Source organism: Drosophila sulfurigaster, chromosome 3, assembly GCF_023558435.1.
Source record: "Drosophila sulfurigaster albostrigata strain 15112-1811.04 chromosome 3, ASM2355843v2, whole genome shotgun sequence".
Taxonomy (NCBI): Eukaryota; Metazoa; Arthropoda; class Insecta; order Diptera; family Drosophilidae; genus Drosophila; species Drosophila sulfurigaster.
Genome location: NC_084883.1, coordinates 46,884,261 through 46,905,969, shown reverse-complemented (window position 1 = coordinate 46,905,969; position 21,709 = coordinate 46,884,261). Strand labels below are relative to the sequence as shown.

Below are 21,709 nucleotides of genomic sequence, written 5' to 3'. Positions count from 1 at the left end.
TGTAAGTAGCGTAGCCTGACTGCTTAATTTAGTCAAATCGAGTGGCAACCCTTATGTTTACGTGCAGTCATAGCAACCATAAAGAGCGCTTGTTTCGCTTGGCTATTTAAATTTTTATATTTGCTAAAAATAATTTAGTTTAATTATTTCAAATTGACTATGTTTAAGTGATGAGTGATACCGATACGGACGACACCGATCTATTGTTGCTGATACCACCAAATTACTATTCTAAAATGATGCCAACCGCAGCTGCAACTGCGGCAGATGTTGAGGCAGATGCACTTGCAATGCCTCCGCCTCCAGTGCCGACGACAGCTGCATATCAATTTTTGATGCCCAGCAAAAAGACGGAACTGAATCACATCAACGCACGCCTGCAAAACATCGAACTCGATGACGAGCGTCGCTTCGACGCTCCCTCCGATCTGTCCACAATCTCATCGAGCACTGTGCGCACTGCGCTGGGCAGCAAACAGCAGCGTGAGCTCCATGGCGTGGTGCACTCTACACCCAAGAATGGCGTGCGTCGACCCGAGGACAACCTGCTGCATGAGATCGATCATTATCTGGAAGATCAGAATGCTTGGCAGCCACAACATCAGCAACATCACAGCGACGATTATTTGCGGATGCGTGGCTCCTCAGCTCAGGAATCACAGCCGGCGGCGACTTCTTTGCCCAGCATACGTTTAGGAGCCTCTGTAACCGAACCCAGACTGATAAGTCTGAGTGATCTGTGGGGCAAAAGCAGCAATATGGCAGGTACAGTTATAGCAAATAATGCATCGACTGCAGCGGCAAGCAGTTCATTGAAGGAGGAGCAGTTGCGACGGCAGCATCTGGAGAAAATGGTGCAGAATCTGCAAACGCAGCTGCTGGAGTATGAGCAGCGAATCTCTGTGGCCGTGGAAGTGGATCGCAGTAAAGATGCCGCACTGCAGCAGGCGGAACAACAGACGAAGACGCTTAACTTTGAGGTGCAGCATTTGCGGGACTCCCTGCACAAGCAGGAAGTGGAACGTGGAGATACTCTGGTGCGTTGTGATGCTCTGCAGCATGAGTTGGCGCAGGCCATGTGTCTGGCTACCAAATTTCAAGAGCGGACCGAGAAACTTGAGGCGGAGGTGGAGCGCAGCAAGCGACAGGCGAGCGATGCTTTGCATGCCCAAGAGCAGCTGGAACTGCAGCTGCAAAGCAGTCGACGAGCCGAGGAATTGTCGCATGGCGAGCTAAACAAGCTGCGGGACAGATTCGCCAAGGTGGATTATCAGCAAGAGAAGGTACAACTACTAAATTGTAGATTCCATTATAAGAAGTCAAGTCATACATTTTATTTCCTCGACAGCTCAAGGCGCGCATTGAAGAGCTGGAAAAGGAGAGTTCAACATTACGCCAGCAGAAGGAAATGCTGCAGGAGTATCATCAAAAGCAAAAGACACGTGCTGATCAGCTCGAGGGACAGCGCAAGTCTCTACAAGAAGCGCTGGCCAATCTAACTGAGACTGAGGTCGGTCCAAACAGTTTACAAAATAAACAATTCTATAATCAATTGCTTTCAATTTGCAGACGAATCTCAAGAAAAAACTCGATATACAACAGAAATCGTTGAAGCAGCATTATCAGCAGCAACTGGAAAATGTTGTGGCCAAGAAGCTACAAGAGTTTCAGCTTCAGCTCGACAAAGTGGAGGAGACTCTAAAGACAGAAGCACGTGAAAGAGAACGTTTAATAGCTGAGCGCGCTGTGAAGCAGCTGGAGATGATAAACGAAAAGAACAATCAGGAATTGAATCTCATCCAAGAGAAGCACAACGAGGAGGTGGAACTGTATCGTCTTCAACTGGCAAATGCTTCTAAGAAGATTGAAGAACTCGAATTCAAGCTCAGCGGCTACAAAAACAAGCGGTAATTTAGATTTAATTAATGATTGCTTCAATTGTTTACTAAATTCGATTCTTTTCAGTGCGGATATTGCGGAAAAGCTGCACGGCGTGATGGAGGCACAGTGGCAACAGGCTTTGGCTATTCTTACCTCACCCAATCAGACATTTCAGATTTCGGGAGGTGAAACAGATAGCGAGTCTCCCGATTTGAATAATGCACGTCACTACGCGGACACGCCAAAGTCGAGCAAAACGCAGCGCAGCAACAATACGGAAAAGAACAACTTAGATGTAGTGGGCAAGAAGGATCCATCATCGCCCATGGACAAGTTGCAGGCATACATTGAGCTGTTATTAAGCAAATCGCCCAGTGATTTCGATAAGCTCGATCAGATTCTAGCGCTGACTGCAAAGCAGACCGCCAAACAACAGAAGCGCAATGCCAGCAACGTGCCAAAGCCGCCGCCCTGGAAAGCCTGACGAAGCCAAAAGATTGATGTATAAGATTGTAATTAATTAGCTGTAGATGTAGTCACAGATGTGGCTTCTATTTTTGTACTTTTGTCTATGGAAAGTAAATTGTTTAGTCATTGTAAAAAAGTGCATTTTATTTATTGATAATATCAACAATTGAAGGCAAGGAAAGGGCAGACGAGTTGAATCTTCTGCCTTTTGGTTAGTTATGATGATAGTAGCAAAGAGAAGCATTGTATCTTCTTCTCTGCCCTTGATCAGAGATGCCATCGTCACTTGGTTAAGTTTGTATTATGTTTTGAGGTGTTAGCAAACTGTCTGGTGGAAAATTGTATTTTATACAGCTCTATGAACTTAAGGCTAATTGCGTTTATAATGTATATAGTATATGTATGTATATTGTATATATGTAACTCGAAGCCAGTAAAAAGTATTTTTTGATTAAATTTAGGATTACGATTCGCTTTGATTTAGTAGCTATGCTGTTTGATGGATTTGTCATTGATATGCTTTCGGTTGAGTGAATTTTTATTAGCTTGTTACTTTTGTTGTTCACTTGTAGGCAATCTGGGGAAATTTGGGCGCATTGCCATAGAGTCCCTCCGATTCCCAGACCTGTATGTGCGACTCTCTCGTGAGCACCACCAAATGCTGATGCGTAGAGTAGCAAATGCTGTGAATGAAGTGCATTAAGTTTAACGAGTTTCTTGGCTTTATATGTTCTCTGGACTTACCTGCGAATGGGCGAAGTGCCTGTGGTTAGTTCGCTCACAAATGCCAAGTTCCAACTGGACCAGAAGCGCACAAAGCCACCCTCCACAGCGGTGGCAATCACGTTGACGCCAACGCCCTCTTTGATGTAGGAATAACACACAGCCTGAATGCGATCCTCGTGCACCAGATGCTGCACATAGCGAGCATTCACAGAGTGCAGTCGTAAAATGGATTTGCCATTAGGATTGATGTTGACATTGACAAAATCATCCAGACTCTCCTCTGTCACCTCGAAGCATTCATCCGCTGCGCTTGGCTTGGCTTGAGCGACAGCCACAGCATTGGCATCTGGTTGCTGAGGCAGCGTGTGTACCGTGACAATATCACCCAGAGTTGGACTGATGGCGACGTGTGTGATGGGCGATTGATGTATCTCTGCGGGACGCGCAATGGTGCGCACATAGCTCCAACTGCAAATTGGAATGATTAATCAATTATATATATTGTGTTAATAACCAAACTTACTCATTGAGATCCCAGATGACGGCGATGCCATCGCGTCCAGCTGTGACGGCCAGCTTGAACTCCACCGAGAGTGCTATGCAGGTGATTTCATCAGTGTGCCTTACCAGCAACGTAGGACCCAACCAACTAAGATCAGCGCCATCGCGTTGCAGTGCATCACTCGACGAAGAACCACCCGATGAAGCTACCGAAGCAGCTGAATGCGTAGCATGCAGATTACTCGACTCATCGGACACATCGAGCGCTGTGCCGGGCACCGAACTCTTAGAGGTCATCTTGCGGAAAGCCGAGTTGTAGGACAGACGCAGACCACGCACATAGCTCTGACGGCTCTTGGTGCTGGTGCGCTGTTGTGCGTCCATGCTGCTGGCACACTTGTAGACACTAATGCGTCCCGATTTGTGTCCGAACCACAGCTGATTGCAATTCACATCGCAGCCACAGGCGGTGATGTCATCGAAGCTGCCATTGTGCAGCAGATTCTTGGGCTTGGCCTGTGGTTTATTCAGCGGCTGGATGCGCACAATGCGATCGTCGTAGCCCCACGAGATGACATTGTAAGTATCCGGCTCAGCGCCTTGCATGACGCCAGCTCGCGGTGGCAGCGCATAGACCACATTCGTGTTGCTGAAGCTGAACAGATTCTCGGTGCCGGGCAGTTTGTGTATGTTGGCCCACGAGGGTGGCTTCAGCTGCGGCGAGCCCACATAGACGCCCCAGCGGAGTCCCTTCACCTGGTTAACAATGGGCGTGTCTACCAAAGAGTAATCCAGAGCCTTGGTCGAAGGATGCGGCGATTTGAACAGCTGTCGCGGCATTTGTCCGTATGTTTTCACCATTGTCTTGACCGCCTCGCGCTCAATGGGATCACTGATCTCCGAGTCCAGGAACACAGCGTAAGTCTGCAAAGGTTGCCATGAGAAAAATAACTTGCTTTAAAACTTTAAACTTACTGCTGGGTGGAATACATTGATGGCCTCGATGGCGCTCTCGCCTGTTTGCTTGTACCCAAAGATCAGATCAATCCAATGATGCAGATCATTGCGCACCAATTCCGACTCCAGCGCCTGTCGATGTATGAGCACAAAGAGTCGTGGATCACGTTGACACCAAGCAGGCAATGCCACATCTTCAACACGTTCGCCATTCTGTCGACAACCGAAGTTGAAACGCTCGAAGTTCTCAAACATTTCAGGCAGACAAAAGAACTCGGGTATCAGCTCCTTGACATCGGTGGGACTATCGCGACTGGCCAGACAGTAGGTGGTGTTCAGCGCATGGAATGTGCGATCCGGCAGATCAAAGTTGTTGTCTGAAAAGTAATAACAAAAGAATAAGAACTAACCAACAATTGATAATAGAAATGTCACCTTGATAACGCAGAAAGTAGCTTGTGAAAGGCGGCACACGAACGAGGAAGTGCAACACGGTTCCAGAGTTGGAGTAATGGGAACTGTAGTGATACGGCTTCAGTATCAGCGAGCCCATGTTCGTGTTGGTGCTATCGATGTACTGCAGAAAAGAAGGCACACAATTGATGGTAATTACTAACATTACTATTGATAAATACATTTTTTATAAATAGCTCAACAGATTTAAGGTTTTTGATGGCAAATAAGATTAGGAATGATCAAAATTGTGAAAATTATAGTGTTCAACAAAATGTAGTTCCACCTTTAAATTAAGACACTAAGCTTACGGAAGCGAATTCTAGCTAAATTTATTTCTTTTTTTTTACTTTGTAAAGAGACACAGTAAAAGAAGTACTCGACTCATATCTGATTAAATTATAAAACAAACTATTTAATTGGTATTTTAATTATCATTCTAAATAAATCTTTTCTAATTTGTAAGTTATACAAGTTATATGCAAATATTGCACTAATTTTCTATAACAAATATCTGATATTTGATATCTTTTGTTTTAATATTGCTTTAAAAAAAGTGAGGGAAATTGAAGCACAAGGTATAATAATCATATCGTCGAGACCATATCGACTTTTAAATGAATACTTCACTTGACAATTATAAAAGCAAAAAAAACTGACAGAATAATGTGTTTGCTAATAATTAGATTAATACAGCCACTAATGCCACTGCTCCTTTTCTTTTAAGTAGCGCTTTGCCAACTTCAATGTGTGCTGTGTGTGTTGTAGTTGCTAAATTACTTATAATACTCCTTGCTCCGCTCCGACTACTCACCGTGTAATTGCTGATGTAGTGCTGCTCATTCTCTTCCAGCTGCACGGCAATGGGTCGCGGTAGTTTTCGAAAGTTCTGCGGCAGCCGGAGATCAAGCATCTCCGATTTGTAGTTAGCCAGCACCCAAGGAAATACCGGGTACTGCATGAGATCGTTGTAGGTGCGTCCAGCAATCTGGTTGAGTGTCATCAGATACTCCCAGTTGGTTAGCAGGCCTTCGCGCCATTGTTGCGTGATGGCCAGCACCTTGCTATTGTCCGGCATGGTCACAATTTTATCACAGAATACCTCGCGCATGATCTTCCAGTCGTCGGCGTTTTGCAACGAAAAGAAGAGCGATTTGTTCGTGTCCAGAAGAATCTCGAATGCCTTCTCCTGGTGTTGATAGCGTTTCAGCCAGATCTCAGTAATGTTCGATATATCACAGTTGACGTTAAAGTATTTACAACGATATGTGGCCAGAAAGTATAGCTTCAGATCCGTGATGATAATCTCGCCATCGATCTCCCCATCCACCGGCAGAAACTTTGCCGCGAAATTGTAGAGTATCTGCGAGTTGAGCGATATGTTCAATTGCTGATCATAGCTGGCTATCAGATAGTCCAGCGGTCGTGTATACTGCTCCAGATCCTCACGTTGTCCCTGCCCAGGGCAATAGTCGTTCATGAAGAACCTGCGATCGATCTCCAGGTGACAACGTCGCAATCGCGTGTGCACTCGCGATGGTCCTTCGGTGTCGTCGAGTTCCCAAGAGCTGCAAGGGAAAGAATGTTATTGCTTGATAAGATTGACGAACTCATTTGCTTACCACTCGGCGCGTTCGCTGCAGTGCCATGGAGCACCCTCGTGTGTCATGCGGCGTATAATCTCCAGCCACTTGGTGTACGTGTAGGTGTCATCGTAGTCCTTCATGTGACACATCAGCAGCTTACGCTCAGCATTCTGTAAGCAGACATAAACAGAGTGAATTAATTTTGAGAAAACCTTGTCTTATTGTATGATCCAATTACAATGGAAATTTCAATGATTGAAAATATGCTTTATACATATTGAGAAACTAAAGCTCTTTTAGTATTCTTAATATATATGCATATTCTGGGAAGTTTTTAAGCTATTTCCATTCCTATAATTAAGATGCAATTTATTTGTGTTTGATTTAAGGGAACCGCAAAACGTGTGTGGCTTAAATATCCATGAAACCGTTTTATGTACTTTCTACTATTAGAAGAAGAGCATGTGTTTAACACTCACCTGAAGCTCAGCTACTCTCCTCGTGGTCACCATCGAAGTGTCGATGCAGTGCTGCACCAGCGGCTCAAACTTGTAGAGCGTCTTCTCGAGCAGCTGCTTCTGCTTGCCTGCCAAGCTGCTGCGATTTAATTCGAGTCGTTGAATCTCATTCACCAGATTCCACGAGGAGTCGTTCTCCTTGATGCCCAGCGCCTGACAAAGTGGCGACAGATTTTCAATGGGTGGCTTGATGTCTTCCATGAGGCTGAGCCACAGCAGCGCTTTGATCATCTTGCCATCGCAAATGATGGCGCTTTGAAACTCATCCTGACAAGTGCGCCACAAAGCATCCACAATGTAAGCGCGTAAATCTCGCGGACGCGACGGTTGCAATCCCCAGGCAATAAAGTTGTTGCAACGCTGATTGTTCGCAATGCCATAAGAGACGAGCAGCTCGAAGAGCGCTACTTCTGGGCTGCTGGCCACATAGCTACTGCTGCTGCTGTTGGTATTTCCATTGGCAACGCAGCCGCTGCCGGTGAAGAACTGTGTGCTGCGATCGATGAGTAGCTCCATGCGAGTGCGACACTCGGTGGCACTGAGCGAACAGTCGGGCAGGCTGCTCCTCAAGCGATAGCTCTTCTTGTTGCCCTCGCACGCCTCGAAGAACATGTTGAGCCACTGCAACTGCAGCAGCGCTTGAACTGTGCGAAAGCTGCGCACAATCAACGCTGGTTGCTTGTCCTGGTAGAAGGACAGCATGTTCAGTATGTCCCACACCAGCTGTCGAAGAATTATAGAGATTAGGTTCAATGTATTAAAGTGGTTACAACATCTACTCACATTGATTTGCCCCACAGACTTCAATGCACGTTCGCCTATGCCCCCAAGTAGCTCTACGATGGATTGATCCATGTTGGGTTGTCCCAAGCGTAGAGAGTAAAGCTGATGCAACGCCTTTACTGCACACTGCAGCAATCCCGCATCCACTAGACTCAGCTGCTCATCGGCATTCTGTGAAGAGAAGAAATACAGTTTAAGATATAGTCATATATGATATGTTTATTTATAAAAATATTTTAAATAAAAATATAATATTTATTGTTAGGAAACATATTTCCAGATTTGTCGATTATTGAATTTAAAATTCATTTACTTTTTAATAACAAAATATAAAAGTAGTAATTGTTGAAGTCCCCTTTGATCGAATTACAAATAGGAACACATTTCATTTTTTTTTTTTAAGATAAAATTTGTAAATATGTATTTTGTATTCTGATCGTGTTACGAATTACATTGCGATATTTTCTCTTTTGCTTTGTATGGCATCAAATAATATAGTAATCGTTTATGTTCACTCTAATCAAATTAAAATCACAGTGCTGTTTTTTTTTTACTATCTCAATTCATTAATTTTTTTTAGTTTTTCAAACAAAGAAATTCAATTCATTGATTGTTGCAATGAGTAATATTATATAAAAGAATCTCAATAAATTGAATTTTGTAATAAATAATATGTAAAATTTGGCATTATTTAAGCTGATTGTGAATGTTATTATTTGAAACTAGATTAATTTTCTCAGTTTCATTATAAACAAGTAAGAAAGCTACAGTCGAGTGTACTCGACTGTGAGATACCCGCTACCCATTTTGAATAAAAGCAATATATTTTGCGGTATTATTCTCAAAATATACCAAATATACTGCAAAAATACTAAAAATATACCAAATGGTATATGTGGTATATCGATATAGTGCCGCATTTAAAATATACCATAGACGGCACAATATACCAGATTGTCCGCCAAAGCAACTCAGACCCCTAGTAAGTAGGCGTTTTTGCCCATACAAAAGTATTTCTTTAATAACTTCCACAATTTTTTTCTGATCGCAACCAAATTCAGGGATCATAACTACTATAGTTATTACCGTATATACCAAAATTCGTAACCCTAGCTTTAAAATTACGCTTGTTATTCGATTTTTTTGATTTGCAGGGGCGGAAGTGGGCGTGGCAAAAATTTGAAACAAACTTGATCTGCGTGCAAACATAACAAATGCTGTCGAAAAAAAATTTATAGCTCTATCTCTTATAGTCTCTGAGATCTAGGTGTTCATACGGACAGACGGACGGACGGACAGACGGACATGGCTATATCGTCTCGGCTGTTGACGCTGATCAAGAATATATATACTTTATAGGGTCGGAGATGCCTCCTTCTACCTGTTACATACATTTCTTGCCGGCACAAAGTTATAATACCCTTCTACCCTATGGGTAGCGGGTATAAAAACCTTGTTATTATCATCATAGCTTTAACAGCTATACTGTAAGCCACATGGTCCCATCAGGTTGCACTGATTGATAGTTCTGTGAGCCAGTTACACACTTATTACTATAAATACAAAACTCACCTGCAGATACAATCGAAGCAGCGCCTTGAAGACCCGTTGCGGTTCGCTGTGCCAACTGTTGTTGCCCATGGCCATCGAGATGGCCAGCAAGGATTGCAAACCGAAGCGCTGACGAATGGCCAGCGACACCTCGCTGCTGCACATGTCATCGAGGCTGCCGTGGAGATCCGTCACCCACGACAGACACGCCTCAAACATCGCCACATCGCTGCCATGAATGGTCAGCTGATTGGCCAAATGCAATGGATATAATTGCTTGGAGGCAGCAACAAGTTCTGCCGATGGCAAACGCTTGGTGAGCACCGCCAGCAGCTGAACGATGGCTGTGCGCACTGCACAGCTGCGTTGATTGGCGAGCACCAGCAGAAACTCTAGCTTGACATAGTGACGCAGCACCTCATCCACTGCTGAGTCTGGCAGCAGGCATAGAAAGTCTTTGAGCAGCGTGAGCAAACGCTGTTGCAGCGTCACAATTCCCGGTTGATCGTAGAAGTCTGTCTTGCGATTGGGCAGCGGCGTCATTTGCGCTGAGCTTGGCGTGCTGTGGCCCGTGGGTTGCCACTGTTTGCTGGGATGCGAGTGACCACGACGTCGGGCGACCTTCAGCGGACTGCGCTTTGGGCTTTGACTGGTGCTGGGATGACGACGCTTGAAGCGTTGACGCCAACGCGTTGCCTCCACGGGACTCAAAAGGCGCAACGCGGCTTTGTTGAGATTGGAGCAGTCGGCCATCTGTTCCAGCTGGTCCTCCAGTTCGTTGAGCGCACGCTTGTAGCTTGAATTCGAGTTGTGAAGTCTTCTCAGTCGCCTTATGCGCTCAGCACGCTCTGGATCCAGTTCTTGTGTCGCTGGTTGCGGTTGACGGCGGAACGAGGTTGTCACCCGACTGAGATTGGCCGCCACCAGCGAACGCTCCTTTACAGGCAACTGCGGAGTTAGCAGAAAGTAAAAATTGCTGCGATCATGCGTCACATAGCATTCGCTTGGCTTGTGCAGCAACAGCAGCAGCTTCATCATCTCGTCCAGCAGCGAAGGTGCTGGTGGCGAACCAGCAAACACCGCGAGAATCTGCACAAAGCACTCGGCGGCATAGGGCGAGATGTGAACCGGATTGGGTGATTCTATCACATAGACTTTGCACAGATTGAGCAGAGCTCGTAACAAGCCCGAGTTCTGCAATTGCTCCATGTTGAAATCCCGCTGCGGATGCTTGTCGCGACTCAGCGCGAGTATCGAGCGGAACAGCATGTCCAGCACATCGGAGTGCGTGGCTCCCGAGCGATGCCAGTCCGAGTAGCGTTGCAGCACGGCCAGCAGCAGGCGTGGATATACCAGACAGGCTGTTGTGTTGTCATTCACATGCAGTCCATCGCCTCGTCGACTTATGAGTGGCTGTGAGCAGGCATTGTTCACAATGCTGCGCAGCAATTGCACGTCCTTGGAACAGCGCTCTGACTTGATCACATAGCCTATGAGTGCGAGGTAATCCTGTCGCAGAAACTCCGTGTAAAGCTGCGCATCCGAGTGTGCCAGCTGCAGCAGCAGATCCAAGGCAAGAGCTTGAGTATTGGCTGTGCTGGAGAGCTCAACGATCTGCAAGGGAAAAGTGTGTTAATTGGATGAATACAGAGAATTGCTAGATCTATCAGATAGAGCTGTAACATCAAAGTACTATCAACTAATATCGATGTTTTTGTTTATTGTAGAGACTTGATTTGAGAGTAAAGGTATAATTGGCAAAATTTGAATATAATATAGTAAGTGAGCGTGTAAAAATAAAGTAAATAATGTTCACCGACTTTGTAATTAAAGTTAAAGATACTTCCATGATGTGATAATAATTTGATTAATCTTTGAAATTATCTAATCTGGTATTAGAGAATTTGAGACCAATCATTCAACTCTATTTAAGGCATTTCTTAGAGCACAACAAAGTTGCATATCTTCCAAGACATTCAATTAAATGATAAATTAATCCTAAAACATAATTACTTATGAAGGCATTTACATATCTACAAAATTTGTATGTACATTTCACATCAGACATGAACAGCAAATTCCTAAAGTATAATATTTCCACAATATTGAGGTGATAATAATATATAAAAAAGTTTCAATAGATTTCAAAATCATCAAACAATTTCAAATACTTTCGATAGTTTCAAAGATAAATACTTTTTGCATCTCTAATACTGATGTAACTTACCCTAGCAAAGAGATAAAGCATCGTGGAGAGTCCTCCGTTGAGCAGCACCGCCGTCTGCAGCGTTTGTGGATGGTGCTGCAGAAGCTCGCCATAGAGCATATGTCCCTGCGGGCAACCATAGCTGGACATGTCCAGCTCTTGGCTGGTGTCATAGCACATCACAAGATCAGGTTGCTGGGCGGAGTAGACCAAAACCCTTGCTTGCCGCAGCAGCTTCATGCAGTCCGCATGATTTCCAAACGAGGCAGACGTCAGTTTGTTGAGCTGCACGTAGCCATAGTTGGGTTTCCAGTTGGCCACTTGGCACTGCGTAAATTCGGTAAAATCCGGGCCCATCGCGGTCAGATTAAGCATTAGATTGCGCTCAACTAGACGACGCTTGAAGAGCACCAGATTGGACAGCGCATAGCGAGGCGCCGAGCCATCGAGCGTGGATCGCGATGAGCTGCTGTTGCTATTGCCGTTGCCCGCCTTGGCGGGAATGCCTTCGCCCACGGCGAGCATTTGGAAGCTGTGCGAACGTGTTGCAAGTTGTAGATTGTGGAACGGCATGTTGAGCGTGTGCTGCTCGAGGCCATCCATGCAGATGGTCACCTGCAAGCCATCCGTTTGCTGCTGCAGTCCAAACACCAAATGCAGCCACTTGTTGCGTGGCAAACGTAGCTGTTGCAGCTGCACGGAGGCGCCCTCAAAGTAGCCGCCATGTCCCTCGGCCGAGGATTGATGTCCGTTGAGCAGATGCATCTGTCCAAAGCTGTTCAGCAGCGCCATCTTCGTCTGCTTTAATGCATGACGAAAGCTGCCACTCGATTGCGCTGTTTGTGTGGCGGGTTCAGTGCTTGTAGCTGGCTCAATGTGTTCCTCGATGCGCTGCGGAAGCTGCTCGCTGGGCTTGACCATCTCGAAGACCAACTGCAGATTGTTGCTGATGTAGATGCTCAGCATAACGCCGCTGCTGCCAAGCGAGATGAGATGCGATTTCTGTGGGAGATTAAAAGGCAATGTTAGCTAAATTTGATATAAGAAATAAGTAATATTAATGTCATTCTTTTGTAAGGTTACATAAACTAATTAAAAAGAAAATATGCACAGCATAAGTAACTCCAGCTCTTATAGCTTCTGACGAGACATACTCTAAACTGTAACATTCGATGTTTTTACGGACTGCTCTAGCATTTTTTTCTCTTATTATCAAACGACTTAAAATGGCTTTCGAGAAACATAGTGTACGAACGTACCAGCAATACTAGACTTATAATTTTAGCATGCATAAATTAGAAAATAAAGAGACAGACTTTTGAAGTGTGAGTATTGAACTCGTGTTACAGTTTTACTATGTAGATTAATTGTCTTCACACAATTAATACGCTTTAACTCGTTCAGTAATAGCTATCAAGCTCAGCACATGAATATTCAACAATAAGATCTATACATCGTACATATGGTAACTGTATAAGTAACTCTTGTAGCCTCTGGATTTTAAGACATACTGACACATCCTTATTGTCCTGAACTCAGAACAGTCCACTAATAATAATTTTCATCTCTTTGGAATGACAGCTAACAAAATCAACACAACACTCACTGTCAAATCCTCGCCGGAGTAGCGCGTCTCGTCGTCGTTGAGCTGTGCAAAGCTGCGTTGCAATTGCTGACCTTTAACCTCCAGCCACAACGAAAGTGTGAGTCCATCGGGCTGCCAGAGCCGCGTCTGTGTCACCGGCACAATGCAAGCGGCGCGTGTGAACAAAGTGGTGGCCTGACACTGTTGATGCTGCAGACGCACACGCTCGATCTGTTCGCTAACAAACGCGTCCGCTGTGATGACGATTTTGCCATCGATTGTGATGGGAAACTCCAGTTCCATGCAAGGCTGTGCTTTGCGCAAACTGAAGGCGCAAATGTGATGCATGTGACGCATTAGCAACTCGACTGGCGGCTGTTTGCTGGCCAGAATGCCAAAGTAACAGTTGAGCACATCGGGAGTATTCAGTTGACTGATTAGCTCTAGTATGGATTGCTGGAGTTCTGCAAAAGAAATTAAGATTAGTTGAGGGAAATTCTTGATAGTATTGCAGACTTACCCCGCAGCTTGGCATCGCTGCTGCTGAGCACAGGAGCAAAACCTTGGAGTAGACACAACGGTCCACCGAGGTAGTCCCTGATGACAAACAATCGATTCGCCAGCTGTGTGAGACTCTCTGTCCAGCCGGCGGGTTGGCGCATGCAGAGCAGCGAGAGTTCCACCAGCATTTGCACCACCAGCTGACTCAATCCCTCATGCATGATGTGACTGCGATAACGCGACGATGGCTGAAAGGGCAGCCACGATTCGTTGGCAGCCACAGCAGCTCCACCATTCAGTTCACACTCGGATTCGGTGAGTTCGGCTATTTCGCCATCCGCTTCGTAGCCCTCGTCTGCTGTTAAATAGTAATCCTGTTCGTTCTCGCTCAGCTCAAGTTCGCTGTCAGCCGCACAGCTGAGCGAGGCGCGTGTGGAAAAGTAATCAGCATCGGCGCCCATGGCTGCTTCACTTGAGTTGGGGCGACGTCGAGGCGTGGGCGGTGTGGCCAGCGAGTTCTTCGCGGGCAGCTTGACTGCTGTGGTCTGTGGCCGAGGCAGCTCAACGCTGCCGCTGTTGAAGGAACGCGCACGTGGTCGGGGTTGTGTGGAGTCCGCTGAGGGCGTGTCACTTACAGCAGCCACTCCAGCTGGTTCGTTGTTGTGGTGTGTGCTCGACAGCTCGGCAATCTTGAGCAGCGTTTGTAGTGTCTGAATGACAGCGTTGTCCCGAGCATGTTGCTCGCCGTGCTCCGACCAGTTGCTTGAGGCGTTGCTGAGTATGATTGCCTTGAGTTTGCGCAGGTGCTTCTGCATCTTCTCGACTGCAAAGACCAAATGAAATGTGATTAAAGCGCGTCGATTCGGTTGAGTGGATGCGCGAGATGTTAGATAAGAATCGAGACTAGATCTTATCTAGCTCAAACATCAACAAAGCAAAACACATCAGCGGGAGCGTCGTCTGCAACAGCGTTCGTTGGGAGTTAGTCGTCAGTGTTCGACGAGTGCCAAAGCAAAAGTGTTGCTGCCTCTGTTGTTACTGTTGGAACGTGTGGAATGCCTTCTCCGGCATCTGTATCCATTTCTGTAACGTGTGCAACACACACACACACACTCTCTCTTAGTTTGAGAAATTCAATCTCAGCTGCTCGGTGTGTTCGTTGTAAGCGCTTCGTATTATGGCGCAAAAGTAAAACAGCGTCTGCCTGACTCACCGACTAACTGACTCGTCTTATAATTAACTCTTGGGCAACCACAACGCACCGTTATTAGCCGCCGCCAAACAAGAGCAACAACAGAAGCAACAACAACAATCGTTGCCCTCTCATCTGCTCTGAGTGCTGTGTGTGTTGTGTGCTTTGTTCTCGACTCACGGGCTTTTCTAAGGCTTCTTGGCCTATCTTCAGTCGATTGCATTGGAAACGCATTAGCCGCGGAATGTTATAGCAACAGTCGCCGAGCTTGCTTGTCTATCAAAGGGTATTCATTTGAGAAGACACTCTTTAATCATAATTGAAATCAATGCAAAGCTAAGCAAGTCAAATTCAATTTTGGATTCTTCCCATTAGTCAAAATCTCACAACTGTATAATTAGCATCTTTCTACAAACCAACCGGTAAGATTTAGAAGGTTGATTTTTTAATAAATAAATGTTAAAATTTGCAAAATTTCTGCAGAAATTCTATTTATTTAAAATGTTTGTCTTGAGTCAACGACAGAACTATTTAAACACAGTTCATATAGTAAGAGTAAGAGCTAGGAGACTGCAACTTAAACCGATTGTAAATTAAAACGTGTAACATTTCTGATAATCGATATATATTATAAAACTGTTTGTCCAGACTAACTGAATAATAAAGGCATAACCCAAATGGTAAGAGAACACATGAATGCTGTAGTATGTAAATTTCTACACCACTTCTAAACGAATCTATTCACATTTATACTGACAGACTAAACTATTCAATCACAGTTCATAAGGTAATAGCTAGGAGGCTGAAATGTTTGTTTCTCCTGACTCTCAGGCTGAACTATTAAAGCACAATAAAAATTGTAAGAGCTAAAAGTTGAAAATTAAACACAAAATGAAGTTGTGTAGTTTTTAAAAAACGATAAACAAAAAATAACTAGAGAAACCCAAAATTCATAACGAAAAAATGCAACTATAAAACTTTCGTAAAAATAAAATTTTGTTTATCCAAATTATTACACATAAGTTTTTAAAAGAATGAAATAATAAATAATGTCAATGCATTTTCAACAACGCCAACATTACTTTATGAGAAAAACCGTCTACATTAAGAAAAGTTCTGCTTTTCTAATAATAATAAAAAAACTTGTAAGATTCTATATTTAGTTGTGAATAATAAATTTATATTAGTGAGATCTTTTAATATGAAAAATAACACTTTAACCCACATAATCACAATTATAGAATTGTTGCGGTTACCGAATTAATGTCGGCATTACTACGTATCATCATCACACTTGATTCATTTAGTCGTATTCGATAATGAAGTCAAACTCCCCTATTCACCTCTTAGAGTGCAGGGTATAATAACCACTTAAGCGTAGAATCGACAACACGTTCATGCTCCAATCACACACCCTCACACTCCACACTTATCACGCAGCTTAGACTCACCTTCTTCGTTCTGAAAGCCCTTGATGCAGATGGCCATGGTCGCTTCGAAGAGTTTTAGCAACAGTTTCTTGCACTCCCCATTCGATTCGTACAGACAATACAAGTCAGCATCGATGTCGAGAGTTGGCTCTGCCGCAACACGTCGCTCGCTCTCGTCGGACGTGGGGCTGGTGGCGTTGCCACCAAAAAGCGAGCCCACAATGTTAAAGAGCTTGCTAATTAGTCCGGCTGCGGCCACCTGATCCTCAACAGCAACGTTGGAGAGTGTCAAGTGGGTGGTGGCCAGTGGGATAGCTGTTGTGGGAGATGGTTCAATGCTGTTGCTGTGATTGCTTCCGCGTATGTCGAAGAGCACAATGCTTTCGTCCGGTTCACTGGACTGTAGATGTTGTAGAAATGAAGGCAATGCTGCCTGTTCGGCGTAGTTATCGATGACAGCGGCGTAATCGAGCGACGAATCCGCGTAGTCTGAGCTCGCTGTCGTCGTTGTCGAGGCTGCCAGCGCACTACTGAACGGCAGCTGTACATGCGACACGAGTGCCTCCAATGAACTTGAGCCACAAACGCCCCCATTTCGTGGCAGCTGAGGCAGCGGCGTCTGCGACGTCGATGACGACGGCGTCACAGTTGCCGTCGTCGTTGCGGTTGCGGTTGAGATGGCGGCTTTGGGCAGCATGAGGAAACAGCTAAGCGCATTGTAGTTCAGCTTGAGTATGTCAATGATGGTCTTATCACCATGCCGCAACTTCTGCTCCTGCCCCAATTGTGGTTGCTCCAGCTTCAGCTTTTCTTCCTCCTCTTCGTCATCCTCGTCGTCCACTGTCATTTCCACGGGTATCGAGTAGATTTTGGCAAATTCATTATAGAACAGCTGACTGGTCTTTAATAGCTCATAGTTGAGCGTCCACTGCAGCGCCGTTATATAGAGTATATCCACAGGTTTGTGTCCTTCAAGCAGCGCCGTATTTGCTGCATCATCCAGCCAAAATTTAACCTGCGAACGTTTGGCACATCTTTGAAGCAGCGCCTGGAATAGCTTCGAGGCGCGATCGCTGCTGTTCAGTTGCAGTTGAATCAGACGTCGACTCAAGGCAACCTGTTCGTGATTGTTGTCACCGAGGAAGGCGATGTTATCGATGCCCACCTTGATGAGATCACAGACGCCGCGTTGTAACTCGGGCACACTTAACAGATCCTGCATGTATCCGATGTTCTCTTCGTTGTAGAACGCCTTCACCAGCCGAATGTCGCTCAAGTACATCACAAAGATGCTCAGACATTCGTGAAGCACACGATAGTTCTCGAGTCTCCCAGGCAGCTGCAAACGCGGCAACTTATTAACTGGATTGATGTGCGACTTCGTGCTGCACTCGCTGAGCTGTTTGTATTGCCGGAAGATGGGCAACGCCACCTCAGCTAGAATGCCAGCAGCCAGATCATACGACAGCAGGTAAGCAATGTGCTTGAGATGCTTCAGAAAGAGCAGCATGGAGCTGGTGTTAAGCAGCGGTCGATAGTTATCCCTGTAGATGCTCAATAGTTGGGTGTGAAATGCCGGTGACTTTAGCTTCTCCTCGCAGACGCTGCAATGCTGTGGCGAACGCTTCACGAAAATCGTGTGCAGCACATTGTAGTGTAGAAATTTGTAGGCACACTTTTGATAACTGCCCGAGAGTTGTGTGGCCAACCGTAAGCAGCTGGCATAATTGGCTGCATTGTAGTGACAACAGCAGCTGCCGGTGCGCAGTAGCGAGCGCACACTGTGCTCCTGCAGCTCGGGCACTAGACTGGGCAGCAGCTGATACAGTTTGCCCTGGAAATAACAGCTCAGAGAGCGCCTCGAGCAGTGTAGTTGACTGTGTCGCTGTCGCTTGTGGCGCGGTGGTTGCTGATGCTGCTGTTGTTGTTGCTGCTGCTTGGCCAGCGCAGTGGAGGTGCTGCTCTCCATGAGACATTGTTGCTGTTGCTCCTGACGTGATAGATGATCGGTGAGACGCAACAGCAGCTTGTAGATGTGCAGAAATAGCAGCGAAGTGCTTGTTGTTGAGGTGGCTGCTTCTTGCAACACATCGAAGCAGCTGTCAAAGTTCTTCACATCGATTTGTCCCAACTGCTGGGCGCCATGTTCGATCAGATTGTGCAGCGTGCCAAACATTAGATAGAGTATGCCATGCGATAGCAAAGGACTTCCTCGATTGGCAGCCAGCGCATAGAGCAGCTGACTAAAGTTGCTGTTGAAGTCCAAGGCTGTTGGTTGTTGCTCGTGCACGTAAAAGTTGTTGACGCAATGTGCGATCAGTTGCAGCAACTCAAATTTGATAATCTCATCGTTCGCATCGTTGGCATCCTCCACACAGCCGCTGCAGAGATGTCCCAATGCAAAATTGTGCACAGTCACACTCAGCTGCGGCTCCTGTTCGGCATCGAGGCAACGTGTCAGCAACTGAATAAGCAGCAAAGCCAATTCATCGCTCGTCTTGCTGGCAGCTTTAAACTGCTCAAAATTGTAATCTGTCTCAACTGCAAATTGCACTTGTTGTGGCTGCTGTTGAACTTGTGACTGTTGTTGTTGTTGCTGCTGGCGACGTGATTTGTTGCGTTGCGAATTCAGGTGAAAACTGCCAATGAACTGTGCAATGCTGGTGAGTGATTGAAGCGGCGGATTCTCTGCACTCCATTTGCAATTGGGAAACAGATTGATGCACAGCTGACAGAGGCTCTTCTGTGAAGCAATGTGCTGCAAAAGAAACAAAAACAAAACTGTTAATGATAAGCTGACTTCACTTCGGAGTATCTCTGCTTTGACTTGCCTTGATTTGCACTCGCAGCAGAAAGGCGAGCAAGTGCTGACCCAGTCCATTGGTGAGGAAAGTTCGAAGTGCCAGTATTTTATTGCAGTCGCTGGGTGTGCTGAGTATGAGCTGTAATCCAATTGGCATATATATTTAGTATGAAATCACACGAGGAATTACAATGCAGATAATATTTGGAAAATATTTACAAAAAAGATTACGCATTTAAATCCAATGTCTCAATACTGAATTGTAGATTAAAGATAATTTGAAGTAGACTCTAATAATACAGCTTATTGACTGATAAAAATTCTAAATAGGTTTAGTTAAGTATTTACTAATTCTAAACTCATAAAATTACCCTTATAATGTTGTGGTTAAAAAAGATTATTTTTATTTATTTTTATTTTTATTATTTATCCATTTATATGGATTTTGGACAATATTTTCAATTTTACGAATGTAAAATGAAATTTGTGGGATTTAATATTATAAATAACAATATATTTGGGTATATTGTTAAACTTATTGTCGATGATTTAAATGTATATCTGAATAGGTCTCATGAATAAATTGTATTTATATCCATATAAAACACGCTTTTAGTTCAAAGTGTCTGAACCTGACTACTAGACCTTTGTAATATAGTTTGAGGTAACTACTTCAACTTATTGACCAAAGTTAAGTGTCAATAAGTTTCTGTATTTTGGCGATCATACAATAAATTAGTTTAGCAGTTTCTAATCATCTATAAAAACCGATAATAACTGTAATTTTATTACCTGTGCTAGGTTGTGTTGCTTGCGCAGTTGCTTGATACATTTGTTCTGCTGATCGGATTCCAATTCCTGCGACCGTTTGGCAGCGCTGATGATTTGATACACTTGCTCCAGAAGATATGAACACAGCTCCTCTGGCAGCTGATTAAAATTGCTAAAAGCAACAAAGTTATGAATACGATTATGTATAGAATGAGAAAGAAATGATTAGTTCACCTATTGAACTGGGCATCTTGCAGCGTTTGATCATCCACGTACTGAAAGTTGTATAGCAAAAGCCAGAGCCAATGTTCCTGAAATAAGTGTGCGATAAGTGAGAAAGTGATGTGGGGAATGAAGAGCATAATATATCTGAGTTGTATACAAACCTTGACACTCGCTGCTTGGTTATCATCCGCAGCCTCAGAGTCTGGAGCGTGCAGATAATGGCTCCAAAGTCTGTTCAATGTGTGCAGCAACAGTTGACGTTGATCCTCCTCCTCCACCTCCACTTCCACCTTCTCCTGTTGCTGCTGCTGCTCGGTGGCCATGGCAAAACACACTCTTCCTACTGCTGCTGCTGCTTCTGGCTGCTGCTACGATTCCGGCTGTATTGTCGAGCATCGGGCAACGTTGTGGCCGCAATAAGCGCTGCAAGTGAACTGACCGAATGGATGTGAATGCACCGAACTAGCGACTATCTGCCAGCTGTAATTAAACAAGTACAAATAAAGTGTGTGAGTGCATTTGTGTGTGTGAAACTGACTTTATGCGTGGTCGCGATAGTCGAGCGAGCGACCGAGGAGAAGGAGGAGAGCGCACACACTGCAGAGGCCGGTGAAGCTGATTATTATTTGGACGAGCAATATAATGGAAACTTTCTGCTGGCAAACTATATTTGATTGCTATTTATAGCCATGCTCCAATGGCAAACTGCACTGTTGCTGTTGTCAAGTGCGCCTCCAAAGCCGGCATTTGTAGGCGTGTCGCGCGGGAGAAGGAGACGGGGTAAACAGCTGGCAGTGATGCGCGTCTTCTCTATTCGCGACGATAAGCGGAGTAACTCTATGCGCCGACTTCTTGATCAATAGAAAGTGCATAATTTATGAATTGACCGTTCAGTTCAATTAGCAATTAAACGCGGTTTCTTATCGGCCAACGACTTCAGCAACAACAATTATAACAACAACAACATCTCAGAAGATTGCAATGTAAACAAAATAACAATAATATATGCATATTTAAAATATATTCTTCAAGTTCTCCAATTTTTAAACTGCGTAAATACCTTTCGATGACGCTGCCCTCTAAATTATTTACACATATATATTATATTAGAATTGCTCATAGCGAAAAATCACCAGACCTTACCCGCAGAACCAAAAAAAAACGAAAAAACCACGAAGAACAACGGGAACAACAAAAAACAACGGCGCAAAACAACAACACTTTTAATACGCCATTTTGGTTTCGAGTATGTACACCGTTCACAAAAATATTAATAACACAACACAATTAAAGTTTTTTCCTTAGGACAACACACTGTTTTAGTTCCGCTGCACGTCTGTTGGTGTGTGCGTGCGTTCTATTATTGTTATAAACAAAAAGCGCTCAAGAACTGCTTTGTTATTGCAGAAATCAGCTGTGAGTGATGGTAGTTCGATAGCGATAAAACGCAAAACAATCGATGACAGCTGTACAGCAAATGTAAACATACAACAGCTGTTATTTTCAATATTGCGATGAGCGAAAGCAACAGCTGAGTTGCGTGCCTGCTGTTAATTAACAGCTGTTGCTAAT

At 44.7% G+C, this 21,709-nt stretch overlaps 2 protein-coding genes across 2 annotated transcripts; one reads left to right on the top strand and one right to left on the bottom strand.

The window, feature by feature from the left end:
* Positions 1 to 89: 89 nt before the first annotated feature.
* On the top strand, positions 90 to 2,485 carry LOC133840236 (nucleoprotein TPR). The gene is made up of 4 exons (XM_062271953.1): positions 90 to 1,283; positions 1,349 to 1,510; positions 1,570 to 1,907; positions 1,966 to 2,485. Exons 1-4 carry the CDS (start codon positions 171 to 173, stop codon positions 2,363 to 2,365), a joined length of 2,013 nt encoding a protein of 670 aa, XP_062127937.1. The 5' UTR covers positions 90 to 170; the 3' UTR covers positions 2,366 to 2,485.
* Positions 2,486 to 2,892: 407 nt separating this feature from the next.
* Positions 2,893 to 20,602, bottom strand: LOC133840232 (lysosomal-trafficking regulator). The gene is made up of 18 exons (XM_062271944.1): positions 20,299 to 20,602; positions 20,147 to 20,223; positions 19,934 to 20,084; positions 19,170 to 19,280; positions 16,360 to 19,096; positions 13,736 to 14,539; positions 13,237 to 13,679; positions 11,652 to 12,632; positions 9,446 to 11,038; positions 7,874 to 8,044; positions 7,052 to 7,813; positions 6,609 to 6,742; positions 5,801 to 6,554; positions 4,969 to 5,110; positions 4,552 to 4,910; positions 3,599 to 4,500; positions 3,094 to 3,543; positions 2,893 to 3,032 (listed from the first exon to the last, which is right to left on the bottom strand). Exons 1-18 carry the CDS (start codon positions 20,458 to 20,460, stop codon positions 2,912 to 2,914), a joined length of 10,854 nt encoding a protein of 3,617 aa, XP_062127928.1. The 5' UTR covers positions 20,461 to 20,602; the 3' UTR covers positions 2,893 to 2,911.
* Positions 20,603 to 21,709: the final 1,107 nt, after the last annotated feature.